This window comes from Tenebrio molitor, chromosome 8, assembly GCF_963966145.1.
Source record: "Tenebrio molitor chromosome 8, icTenMoli1.1, whole genome shotgun sequence".
Taxonomy (NCBI): Eukaryota; Metazoa; Arthropoda; class Insecta; order Coleoptera; family Tenebrionidae; genus Tenebrio; species Tenebrio molitor.
Window position 1 is genome coordinate 18,573,090 of NC_091053.1, and position 13,409 is coordinate 18,586,498.

General features: G+C 33.5%; 1 protein-coding gene and 1 long non-coding RNA gene across 2 annotated transcripts; both read right to left on the reverse strand.

Annotated features, from left to right (window-relative positions):
• Nucleotides 1-5,916: 5,916 nt before the first annotated feature.
• LOC138136553 (carbonic anhydrase 4-like) lies at nt 5,917-10,628 on the reverse strand. Its single transcript, XM_069055775.1, has 6 exons — nt 10,189-10,628; nt 7,748-7,897; nt 7,570-7,693; nt 7,139-7,244; nt 6,163-6,393; nt 5,917-6,098 (listed from the first exon to the last, which is right to left on the reverse strand). The coding sequence occupies exons 1-6, from the start codon at nt 10,238-10,240 to the stop codon at nt 5,991-5,993; spliced, it is 771 nt and encodes a 256-aa protein (XP_068911876.1). The 5' UTR covers nt 10,241-10,628; the 3' UTR covers nt 5,917-5,990.
• A 1,294-nt stretch (nt 10,629-11,922) lies between these two features.
• On the reverse strand, nt 11,923-13,168 carry LOC138137133 (uncharacterized). Its single transcript, XR_011161564.1, has 4 exons — nt 13,006-13,168; nt 12,835-12,948; nt 12,525-12,776; nt 11,923-12,462 (listed from the first exon to the last, which is right to left on the reverse strand). It is a non-coding gene; the product is annotated as an uncharacterized lncRNA (long non-coding RNA).
• Between the last annotated feature and the right edge of the window lie 241 nt (nt 13,169-13,409).

The window sequence follows — 13,409 nt, forward strand, 5'->3', positions numbered from 1 at the left end:
ATGGCATTTTTTAAATTTAACCTATTTAAAATGGTCAAAAAAAATGAAAATTGGAGGAAATGATCTTCAATTTTGATACTACAACATGGCATAATTATTTTTTAGAAAACAAAATTGATGTGAAAGTTGATTTTGATAGCATTTTATTATCAAAGTACGTAATAAAGCAATCCGGACTTTTTTCTTACAATCTCATCCACAGGGCAATGTCGATTATGATTATACAAAATTTGGCATTTAAATCAGGATAATAACTGAATAAATTGACATTTAACATCTACGAGCAAAGTAGTAGCATATTTATGGTAGTATTTTAAAATGATGGAAATGATCAAACGGTGGTAAAGTTTGATTTACAAGGGTCTCCAATAGCTTACAAATCCAGGACCGCACCGCTAGTTATGATTTACAGCTGGTTGTTTGCGGTAAGTGACCATTGTCATTGTGACGACGACCCATCGAGGGTCGTCGTCATAAATTACTCACATTTTGGTACCAAAAATTATTACGTCAATTAATTTGAAATGAAGGCTTCCTTCATAATTTTTAATATCAGAAATGAGTTCTCTGTGGTATTTTCAATCCAGGGAGTCGATAAAAAAAAATTAATAATTCTAATTTTTTCATGTTTTAGCGTCCTGACGCCATTTGCAGCGTCTGTTTGAAAAAATAAAAAATCCATGTTGTAGTACTTTTAGTGTAGATCACTGACCGCAAAATTCAAATTTCTAGGATGATTATAAATATGGTTTATTGGGAAAATGCTATACGATGGTCCACCCTGTATATGGGGTGGTCCAACACTTACCATTTTTGCGATTACATGTTTAATAATTGTCCAAAAATTCTGAAACTCGGTAGGCACAATCTACAATTAATATTCTATGATTGAGCATGATCAATTTTTTTCAATTAAACTTTTGTGATGGAGCTAACTTTTTAGCGATTTAATATCAAATTGGTCCAAATATTGAAAGCTTTTTTTTTCTCTACTAGTTACAGAACTCCTCACCTTTTTGATTGATCCACTTCCGACTTTGAATTATAATTAGGTAATAGTGAAAATTGCGATCAAATATCAAGTACCGTTTATGGTAGAGCTGAATAGGACAGCTCGTAATGTGATGGCCCCCCAATAAATCTTGTTGACGCAGAGTTGTCGGCTCCCCCGAAACCATTTTTCAGGTCAGTACTGGTGAAATTCCAGTTTATGATAGAAACGATTCGCAGCAAGTAAAGGATTTTTCTTTAAATGAAAAATAGATCTTTTAGAAAACTGAATATTGAATAATTTCAACTTCATTTCGTAATTTATTTGACAATTCAACTCGCATTCTCTCGACCAATCAGATTTACGAAATTGATCAGTACGGACCAATCACGTTTGTTTTAAAAAAATTGCCGCGGAAATTTTCACTAGTGAGAATTGCCGCCGGAAATTTTCACTAGTGAAAATTGCCACCAAAAATTTCCAACAAAATGTTTCCACTAGGATATTTTATTTTCTACTTTATTGAATTTTTCAATCTTCGCTCGGTGAATTGTCATGCTGAATACAAACTCGTGGGTACGAAATTGCCGGAAATTTTCTCCTCAGACCACTCGTATTTGTTTCTTAAGACAATTTTCACTTGTTCGCTTCGCTCACTCGTGAAAATTGTCGCCGAAACAAATACTCGTATCTGAGATCGAAAATTTCCGGCAATTTCGTACCCACTCGTTGTATTACTATTGAAAATCGCGCGACACTTAAAAATAGCCAATAGAAAAACAGAATTCGGTGTCGTTTCTATAACAATATTGAGATTTCCTGGAAATTTTTTGCACCTAGCTAACCCAACATGAAATTAGTAAGTGGAAATTTTTTCAGCCAATCAAAATCATTTATTTTGTTGTTGTCTTGGTTATGGCTCGTGAACTAATTTTTCTATTGGTCTTTAATGAGTGTCGTACGATTTAAAAATTTATAATTTAAGAAGCATAATGTCCGTATCGTTACGATTTTCTTACCGAATAAGCCCTCGTGCATTGATTAATATCCGCAAATTTTATTCTCATGCATTTCCAAAACGTAATTAGCCCTCGTGTTCCACTCGGGCTAATTAATACGTTTTAGAAATGCATTCGAAAAAATTTCCGGAAATAATCAATGCACTAGGGATATTACAAGTGAAAATTTCTTCAGAATGTTTGCCGAAATTGCTAGGCGTAAAATAGTCGAGTTCGGCCCTGACAGGGTAAGTACCTGCAGTTTGGCGATGGGGTATTGTAAATCTTACTTCTGGTTTGGTTTGTGATTAGGCACTTAGTGTAACTGCGTCATAAATTCCTGTCAGTTTTGCGGCACCTTCTTTAATTGCAAATAAATCGGCAATGTGATGCGTTTTAATTTTTTTTATTTTCAGATTTCTGTTTTCTGTATTAGTTTGAACCTATTTAGATTAAAAAAATGTTTTTGAATTTTGATTAATTTCACTTTATCGCCTCTTGACGCGAAACTCAATTGATAACAAATAAAATAATGGGACAGGCTTATAGCTCCATAATGTGTGTCTCTTCCTAGCCAAGCGTAAAATTTTTTCGATAATTAGAAACCGCGTAATCGCAAAAATGGTAAGTGTTGGACCACCCTGTATAGTTGATTTCATATAAATGTTCATCAAGTGAGCTGTGCATGTGTAAAAGCATCTTTAATTTAGTTACATTAGTCACATTTATGAAGGTCATGTCCAATAAATCTTTACTTGGTAAAAATACGAAGACAAAAACAAATAAGCATTACTTTAATTTAATCAGTAAAAAGACGTAACATTGCTTTTGAAATCAGCAATGTTAAAATGGACAAAAAATGAAAAATTAGTCAAATCGGGTTCGCGCAGAGCAAGCAACTTTGAAAGTCAAAGTCACTAGCTTTAGCTTTAATACCAACAGAAAATCACATTTTCATGGCTTGCTTAGATGCACATTTATATGAAATTGAGTTTTTTTATAACAATAACTTCAAATTGAACTTTCAAATGTTCCACTGTAACATTTATGTTACCAACCACTATAAAATTCCCCAAATTTTAAAACTGCGATTGTTCATTTAAAACGGGTATAAAAAGGAGCAAAATAGAAGACATAGTGTATAAAGTGAGTCTATCGATATTTTAAAACGACCTTTTGATTCCTTCAGTGGTTTATTGCCCGCTAACAAAGATTGTCGTAAATGTGGTGAGTAACCGATCCTCAATAATCCGCAGGTACTACCATCGAGAGTTTTTGTTACAGGGTAGGTAAATAATCCCCTAGTAATGAGACCATCATAAATGACCCAAAATGTTAACGTGTTTAAAAAGTCGTTTCAAAATATCGATAGACGCACTTTATAGTATAGTCCTACAGAAACTCTAGTGGAATTCGACTTTGGTTGTAAATTTACGTTTGTCACTTGAAAAATAGAATTTTATGCTGCAGCAATAATCCTACTGATAAATGCTAATGAGGGTTGTCAGTTTGGGGTTCGCAATGGTAGTTGTATTTATGACAACGGTTATTACTTGATAATAAAATCTTATTCTTCGGTTGTTGTTAAATTTACAACCAAAGCCGAATTCCACTAGAGTTTCTGTCGGACTATACTTAAAGTTTGTCTAAACATAAGTGAATTTTACGGTTTTAACAACTAAAGTATAGTCCTACAGAAACTCTAGTGGAATTCGGCTTTGGTTGTAAATTTATGTTTGTCACTTGAAAAATAGAATTTTATGCTGCAGCAATAATCCTACTGATAAATGCTAATGAGGGTTGTCAGTTTGGGGTTCGCAATGTTAGCTTGAGGCAGGGATGTTACAGGTAGTGGTAGTTGTATTTATGACAACGGTTATTACTTGATAATAAAATCTTATTCTTCGGTTGTTGTTGTTAAATTTACAACCAAAGCCGAATTCCACTAGAGTTTCTGTAGGACTATACTTTATGAGGGATGTTGTAAAAGTGGCAATAACCAAATCTGCAGCTTTTCGTTTAACAAAGACAGGCACGCGTTGCAAAATTTACGACAAGGTAGCTAAATATTCTGTTGTGATGGATTTGTCGTTAACAACCCTAAAATCCCTCATAAAGTACTTTAGATGATAAAACCATAAAATTCACTTATGTTTAGACAAACTTTACTTGCATCTTCGTAAGGAATTCTGACTTAAGTCATAAATAAACCGAACAAAGAAATTTATTGTGATATTGTACCTGTCAATCACTAGTGGGTCTCGGAGAAAAAAATTACCTGGGGTAGTAGTGGTATAGTACTAAAAATATTTGTCGGAGACCGTATAGTGATTGACAGGCACAATATGACAATAAATATCTTTAAGTAGGGTCTTTGTTCGGTTTATTTAGGGCTTAAGTCAGAATTCCTTACGAAAATACCGGGTGTCCCATCACTTGTGTTCCGTAGGAAAATGACTTTAAAACTAAATTATATTTATATGAAGGTATTATAGATGCATAAATACTGTTCACCGCCACAAAAATTGGGTATTACTTTTTTGTTAAAATTAATTACCTAGGTACAGCAAGCAAAAAACTATCACTTTAAAAATTAAATTTTGTTCGATGCAGTTCAAATTTAGTATACATTATGAAATAGTTATAGAGAAATAAAATCCGTAATTAGAATTTAATTAAAATGTTTTGATGTAAAGATATTTGGTTAACTTAATTTGGGTCCTTCTACTTTATAAAAATTTATGGAAGACAAAGTTAAGTTTGTGGGTATTATTCTTGTCCGCAATTTATGGTACGAAGACCATTCAAGAGGGTTCCAGCGGTACCTGCCTGTGTTACGACGTCAAACACACTGGAACCACTCATAAATCTTCGTCTGCAATAAATTTTCATAAAGTAGAACGGCCCAAATTAATTTAACCAAATATCTTTACATCAAAACATTTTAATTAAATTCTAATCACGGATTTTATTGCTCTACCATTTTTTCAAAACGTATACTAAATTTGAACTGCATTGAACAAAATTTAATTTTTAAAGTGATAGTTTTTTGCCTGCTGTACCTAGGTAATTAATTTTAACAAAAAAGTAATACCCAATTTTTGTGGCGGTGAACAGTATTTATGCATCTATAATACCTTCATATAAATATAATTTAGTTTTAAAGTCATTTTCCTACGGGACACAAGTGATGGGACACCCGGTACAAGGACATATCTCGTTTACTCAACAATTTCAGAAATCGTCGTTTTAAGTCGCCAACTTCCTCTAAATTGGTTCTTACAGGGGCAAATATGAAAAATCACAGTAAAAACGTTCCAAATCGGAATTTCGTCGTCGAACTTGTTCATTTCCGATTAAAATGAGGCAACAATTACTTAAATAGAAATTTTAAGACGGCAACTTTCCTCTAAATTGGTTTTTACACCGGAAAATATGAAAAATTTCAGTAAAAACGTTCCTCGCAAGCTCGTCGTTCCCTAAACCTGTGCGTGGTACAAGATGCTTCTTATAAAAGTCGTATCATAAATTATACTCTTTCACAGTTTTTACCTATAGAAAATGAGATTATCGTCTTCAAAATTATATTCTTCTCCGACTCGTAAAAATTAATTGACACTTTTGACCATTTACGATTTCGATAAAGTAATGGTAGTATAAAATAATAGTTCGACTATACCACACCAACAAAACAAATTTTTATGCTCATGTAATTTAGTAAACTTGTGTAGCCTAAGCTTTATTGTCACTATGACTGACATTCAAAATTTTTGTGACAGAAGTTCTGTCACGCACAATAAAAATCAAAATGCCACATGACATCCATGTCAAAAATTCCAATGTGGGGTTAGAAATATATAAAACCTATTGTACAGGTAATGTCAGTTGAATGACAACGAATGACGAAATTCCGTGGCCCTGACTGTACTCTTAAACAGTGAGATAATTATTATTGAAAAACATGAATTACAAACTGAAGCAATGTGTTTCATATAATTGTTTTATTCTGTTTTATAAAATACAGATCTTTGATTCAACTTTTGTAGTTCTCTGTTATTCGCCGTGATAAGTGTATTGCTTGCAGAATAAATTTGAGTTAACTTTAGGAACTACAAATCAAAATATTTCAACCAGATTTTAGAACTGCACAGACACCCACCAATAAGTACTCACTTGTGACTTTGACAGATAAGACTGCACCGAAAATATTGTCCAAATAACAACTTCATCATAGTTTGGAATCGTCAATGATCCCCTATAACGATAAAATTTTTGGGTGTTCGTTGGTAAGAAATCATAAACAGCGACACGTTTTTCTAAAGTGACGGGTCGATTTCTGTTGACAGCAATTGCTGGGATACTTTTCACCAAGTCATGAAAAACTGGATTAGGCTTCGATGTTAACTAAAATGTAGACATAACAATCATTTTAAAAATTAAGCCATCAACATATTCAAACATATTTTATCCTTGTTAGTGTCAGTTGTTTTTTTTCCTAGTTTGTAAACTTAGACACCACTCTGATATTTTTAGAAATAAAAATGAAAGGACTAATTTATGGAATATGTGATAAGAAATTTAATTTTGTTGTTAATTTTGCAGTAGGTACTATCGGCGCCATCGAAATGTGAACGAATTTCTGGTGTCATAGAAACGCCTTCTGTTTTTATCTAGATTAAATAAAACTTTGTTCAGTGGCGTACTATATGTATGAGAGATAAGAAAAGATTTCTATTACCTATAACGTTCTATTACAATAATTACAAGTTTCCCCGAGTTTGGCAACAGCCCTCGCTTTTTCCGTATCGGTCAAGTGTCGTGGCATGTATATCGTTTAAAAATAAATTAAATCTGTTGACAAATTATGTTTGTGAAAATATGTCACAAATCTGACACATTAACGCACACCTATGATTGATGTTTCAACACACACTAGGAAAATTTGGCGTTCACATTTCGGTGGTTCCGATGGTACAGTGAAGAAAAGTAATTTTGACTAAATGAAGGTGGAAAGTCGAGGTGAAATCTGCAGTTGGTTTCAAAGACATATTTGTCGTTGCCACCTGTTCAAAAACTTTACTTTGATACTTTGTGAAAACCTTTTTCTGATGACTAAATCTAGTGCCAATAGAATCTAGGTAGAACTTACATTATAAAGTATAGAAAATACAGCAAGTCCGTCTTGAAATTTTACAGCATTTTTGAGACTCCCATATTTTTTTGCGTAATGAACAAAGTGGCCCTCCAATGGGAATCTGTTTTTTCAGAATCAATGAACGTTCTAAAATACCAGGTGATCAAACAGGACTGTTTGATTTGGCAACACAATTAAGAGCAATTTGTTATTCGACTGTTTGCAATACTGAACCGGATAGCTACGTCTTTTGACAGATATTTGACGTAAAATCAACAGCAACAAAATTGGAGGTTATGTTGTATTTAAAGAAACAACTTGAACTGTCAACTGTCAGTGTGAAGTCGTCAACAACCGGAAGTTACTCCAGTTATACCATTTAAAAGTAAAAATCAGTACTGCCAACTCAAACAGTCCTTTTTGATCACGCTGTAGAATCGATTTACCTGTGTCCATTTACAGTGTGTTCCGAATTCCAATGGAAGTGAAGGTTATTCAAAACGTATTCAGTTCGTAATCCACCTCCGGAAATAGTCGGCTTGGGAGAGCTGTATAAAAAATTAATTTCAACTGAAACTTGCTGAATGAGTGAATTGTAAATTTTCAAATTACGTAACTATGTACTGTTATATCCCGTATTCGTGAAGGTAGCTTTGTGTTTTTGGTAATAACTGGAATTAAAAATTAAATTTGGAAATTGTACTTCGATGGTTGCATTTCTGGTAAGAGGAATTGGGGATTGGCGCTTTCTTTTACTGTGTGTAGGCGATGAACCTGAAAAAATATATGTTTTAGGTACCTACTTAACAGTTTACGTTAAATATGACGTGATAAAAATACTAAATACAAATATGTGCCAAATAAATACAGTTGTGGACAAAATAAAATGAGACAATGTACAATGTACAGTTGCGGAATTAAAATTTTAAAATACTATCGGATAGCAAAAAAACTGGTACTATGGTGGACAATAAATTTAGGCCGGCCTCTCATTGGCTTGACATCAAAATGTGAAGCTGGCATTATGTTCAACTAACCCCATTTTCGATTTTTGTCATTCTTGTCATCGTGACAGCGATAATCAAAATTAAAATTGGGAAAAGACGCGTGCACCAGAGAGAAGTGCTACTACAAATCAGTTATGCTAGTGCGTCATGATCTGTAAGTTACGAAAAGGGCGAAGGAAACGCCAAACAGCTTGAAAACCTTCAGTTTGACAAACTGACACATCAGTCATAATGACAATAAATGGTCACTTGCATTGAGTTTTGAAATGTCAGAAATTTGCCGGCCTAAATTTATTGTCCGCCATAGTACAGTATGTTACTAAAGACACTTCCAAAACTCATTCAGTTTGGAAGTGTCTACAGTAACATACTGTACCAATTTTTTTTTGCTATCCGATAGTAAGTCTGCCTGAAATTTTCCTCTTTCTACGGTTACTATTAAAATATTTATAGTTTATAGTGTATTTTGTGTTGCATAATTTTATCATATTAATTCAGTTTTTTCTTACCAGTATTGGCCCTTTTAATCCTCACCTAGTGCAACTTTATGTTGATTTTTTTCAGACATCCCCTCTTTAACTACTTACATCACTAATACGTACAGTCGATGGATAAATAAAACTGGGACAAAAATAACAATCACATAAGTCAAAATTTACAAATTTGCATCGTTTAATTACGGCTTTATCACAAATAGGTTAACTTTGGTATGACATATTGTATAGACACTGACAAATATATTGACAATTCAATGGTCTGATTTACATAGATTAAATTTTAAGTGTCCCAGTTTTATTTGTCCACCGACCGTACCATGATAGTCTTATGACTTTTTTGACATATTTAAAACTTCAGATTTAGAGCCGGTTGCAATCAACTAAAATTTAGCGAAAATCTGCATCAAGACTTGTCCCACTTTATTTTGTCCACAACTGTATGTGGATGAACAATAATAAAAAACAATATTCTTCAGTACTATTGGGGGCACGGAATTTCGGGCAGGCTTGAAATTAGACGGATATAAGATGTGAAATAGGCTTTAGGTGCTAGACGTATTAATAACCTCATAATATACAACTATTCTCACATATCATTCTGACAAATTGCATTCATCAATCCTGAAAAGTTGCAAGTCCTTGGATGTGACATTTATGACAATAAAGCTTACACTACATTGGGTTTTTTAAATGACATATAAATTGCTGCCCGAAATTTCATGCTCCCAATAGTACCTATCACATGTTTTATTAAACAATGCTGTTGATAATAATATTGTCCATTTCACTTTCCACACGTGTTATGGTATGATTTATAACTGCTAAATGAATATAAAGTGAATTTTTTATGAACAATTACTTATTGTCAGTGTCAAAATTATGTAAAAAAAATCACACTGTACCATTCTAAAATGTGTGCATATGGACCAGCTGTATAACAATTTTATCCCAAATCATAGTTCAGGTTATGTTCACTTCACGTCCCGTGTCTTTTTCAGATTTGAAATAAACTCTCGCTCGTCAGGGCGCAGGTTCAATTACATTAAAAAAAATGTTGACACTCAGTGTGACCAATCGTATTATCATGAAAATCACCGTTTGGCTCATACCAAATTGACAACGTTTTGACAATTGTTTATAAAAAAAAATCAACTGTACATACCAAAGGTTAGCTAGCTGGGCATGTCACCTCATGTCTTTTATATGTTTTTTCAATGTGATCCTAAACGTCAGAAGTGAGTTTTCAATTTAATTGCTTTATATTCTAAAACAGTGGTCGCAAATCAGTGATCCGCGGACCCCATGGGGTCCACGATATCCTCACAAGTTGCCTACGAAGATTTGAAAACTGACTTTTCACAGTTAACGTAGAAAGAAAGAAATTTCAGGGTTTACAATGTTGAAAACCGTAACAAAAAGCTAGTAATAAATAAATTTACGGATATATTTAGAGTTACCTACTTGTTAATTAGTTCAGTAGGTCATAATTAAACCACAAACTTTGTGATTTACGCGTAAACAATATAAGAACGCATTCGGAAAGAGATATTTGGATACGCACCCCTTGTTGCTACCTTTATAAACCAGAGGCAACAACAATCATCAGTAGTCATCTGGGTGCTAAACTTGTCTCTAAATGTTTAAACAGTCACCGTGCAGCAAAACAGGTAGTTAAAATCATAGCCTTTGTCGTTAATAAACCCAGCTTTGGAGAACACAAGACGTAAAAACAGAAAGCGAAAACGGTCGCGCTTGAAAATTTGGCAGGACAATTTGACACAGGAATAAATAAAAAAAACTTTGAATTTCAGAACGCACTTAAATAAGGCACTGAGAAAGCAAAGAAAAAGAGAAGTGGACAAGAAACTGATGAGAACTGTAACAGCAAATGGGAATTTTTGAAGCAGAAAAAAATATCTTCTCGAACACCTGGCGAGCAATCAGCTCATGATGTGGACCTGCTTTTTATACTTCATTTTCCTTTTGTAGATAAGGTACCTGTTCCAAATAAGGCCCACTAATGATATTGACTTAGTTATAGAAATCTCCAAATATACGACATAAGGGGTTCGTTTAGCATGATTGCATAAAATTCGTACAAATGACCGTACCAGATATGTTCAAATTTCGCGGTAAAATAACATTACAAAGTTCACCCACCAGTGTTGTTAAAAAGAGGGAAAGTAAGTGTAAGATTTTAAGGTATTTACCACCAATTTCTGTTTGAAAATAGCATTGCAGTATTCCTTGGAAAGTTCTTTTTCATTGCATGCATTTATTTCATTCTGCTTTTAGCTTCTTTTCGTATCATATCTCATACCCTTTAATGTGAGCTGGTTTTAATAAGGCCCGGCAAAGGAGTAGGCCTTATTAAAACAGTAGTGAGCTTTATTCTTGAATTATTATTTTGGCAGAAAACCAAATAAGGGAAGTTGGTATTGTCTCTGATGTGACACCTGTGAAATGATAAGTATGCGTATGTGCAAGAATTGTTCCGTTTGGTACCACGAAACTTGTATAGGCCTAATAAATGATAATGATTTGAATTATTTGTGTAGTTCATGCAAGTGAAAGTTGTTTTTATTTAAGTATTCTAGAAGAAAATGGTGTTTTATTAACTTTTATCGAGAATTTAATGGGTGGGCCTTATTAAGTACATCGTACGCAATAAGGCCCACAAACAATGTTTTTTTTGAAAAGGAATAACTTCTTTGTGATAATTTTTTTTATTTATATGTTTTATGCTGTTATGTTAAGAAAACAATAAACTTTAATTTACAACCCGCATCCAAAGTTCTTTCTTGTTTTTACTAACCGATATTTGAAAACAAAAATTAGGTGGGCTTTATTTGGATCAGGTACCTTATTATCAGGACCAAGAATTTGAAATTGTGTAACCCGTAACAAATACAGAATGGAAACAATCCTGACACCAACTTCAATAAAATGACAGAGAGTTGTATATTAGGCATTCACGATCTTTTTGGGACCGAGTTGGCTATGATTTTTTCTTTTCATGTTGGACTAACTGACTCAGTGATGCAATGGATGCAATTTTTTTTCTGTCAGTGTCTGTTCGACATTTTCTTGCCACCGCATTGCCAGATCCGGCAACAATGTACCCATTCAGAAAATATAACCCTAAACTGAAAGCAACCTAACCTAGCACAAAAAGTGTCAATTTCCTTTAGGGAATTTAGTTATCACCGATGTACTGCCAACAAAATCACTAAAGTCTATTTTTTCCTGGTAGGCGCGTGCGTGCGCATCTCCGAAAGGTAAATAGAATCACATAGCTAAGATTTTTAGCAGGATGCAGGAATTGTCAGTATTTTTGGTTGCATATTATCTAGGGGGATCCGTATTTGTGGTTGCAGATTAAAACTCATGTTTATGATTTAATTTTTGTATAATTTGTAAAATGTAAACAAAAAAGTTTATGAATCAATTCGTGGAAAAATTGATAACAAATATTATATGTACATTTTTTATTTTTATTTTATACACACAGGAGTTAAATTGGGTACAAAACAACTCGATACTTTTGGATTCAATCGTTAATTAAAAAAAAAAAAAAAAAAATCAACACCGCACTTTTCACCTAAAAAAAATTTACAGTGACATCGACAATAATTGTCAGTTCACATGAAAGCGGCAAAAATTTCATAACATGGACCTGGCCTGCTTCGACTACAATCATTTCTAATAACCATATATCTTGCAAGAGAAAAGGTCTCCCTTCTTGGCGTATTTTTTTTATTTCCCGTAAATATCTTCTTCGCCAAGATATGTCTTCTCTTTCTATTAACAGGCTTTTTCTGTTTCGTTATTTGTGCTGTTTGAAATAAACATAGATTTCAATGTTTACAGTTAATTGAAAACAATGTATGTACTTACTTGAATTTTAATTCGTGTAAAACATTATAAAGCTTAGAATGACTGATGTTTGGAATTTCTTCATTGTTTTGCACTTCCCTGTACACAGCATCACTTGTAGGAATTCCGTTTGCAGAGAAAAATGAGTGCACTGTTTTTCGAATGAGATATTTTTGATGTTCATTCATTTCCTATCAGGTTTCTTCGGTGCCTGTAATTGCCCACACTTCTTTTCTTCCGCCAAGTATCATTGAATGGTTCTGAATCCACAACCTTCAACACAAAGTAATTAAGCTGTGATACAACAACAAAAAAACTCAGAAATCAATACCAGTATAATCTGCAGTTTTTTCCATTTGAGCCGTCTTGGTTAACTCGGCAAAATCCTTGGAGATCCCACGAAATACTTTAACGATCATTTCTTTCCCGGCTTGTGAGAAATTTGCTATAAATATGCATTAATAAAAAACTGTTACTTGAGGTTAGCATAAATCCAACTTACGCCGTTTATTTGGTGATCGAAATTAAGACATCTTGTTGACATATAAAAACTTCTTAACCTCTAAGAACTAAGAACTGTTTTTTTAATAAATAAACGGACACAACACAAAATACACACAAAACACGAAAGGAAAACTAAGACACGATGAAACAAAAATGGCAGCTTGGACGTAATTGACATGACAGTACAGAACACTGCAATATTGCACATTTCTCTAGTGTACCTAAGTAGAAAAATAAAGTAACCAATAGGAAAGTCGCATTTCGTTGCAGGATTTTGTAAATGCGCACGCACGCGCCTACCAGGAAAAAATAGACTATAGATGGTCATAGCCAACTCGGTCCCAAAAAGATCGTGAATGCCTTATAGGAATGAAAAGCGAAAGTTTGGAACACAATAATATT

Excerpts from the sequence above, each read along its gene's own strand:
- LOC138136553 (XM_069055775.1), bottom strand. The coding sequence starts at position 10,240 with ATGACTACTGATGATTGTTGTTGCCTCTGGTTTATAAAGGTAGCAACA. Across the intron at positions 7,898-10,188 it reads TATAAAGGTAGCAACAAGGG|GTTCATCGCCTACACACAGT; the intron begins GTGCGTATCCAA and ends ATATTTTTTCAG. Across the intron at positions 7,694-7,747 it reads CACGAATACGGGATATAACA|TTGAAATTAATTTTTTATAC; the intron begins GTACATAGTTAC and ends AGCAAGTTTCAG.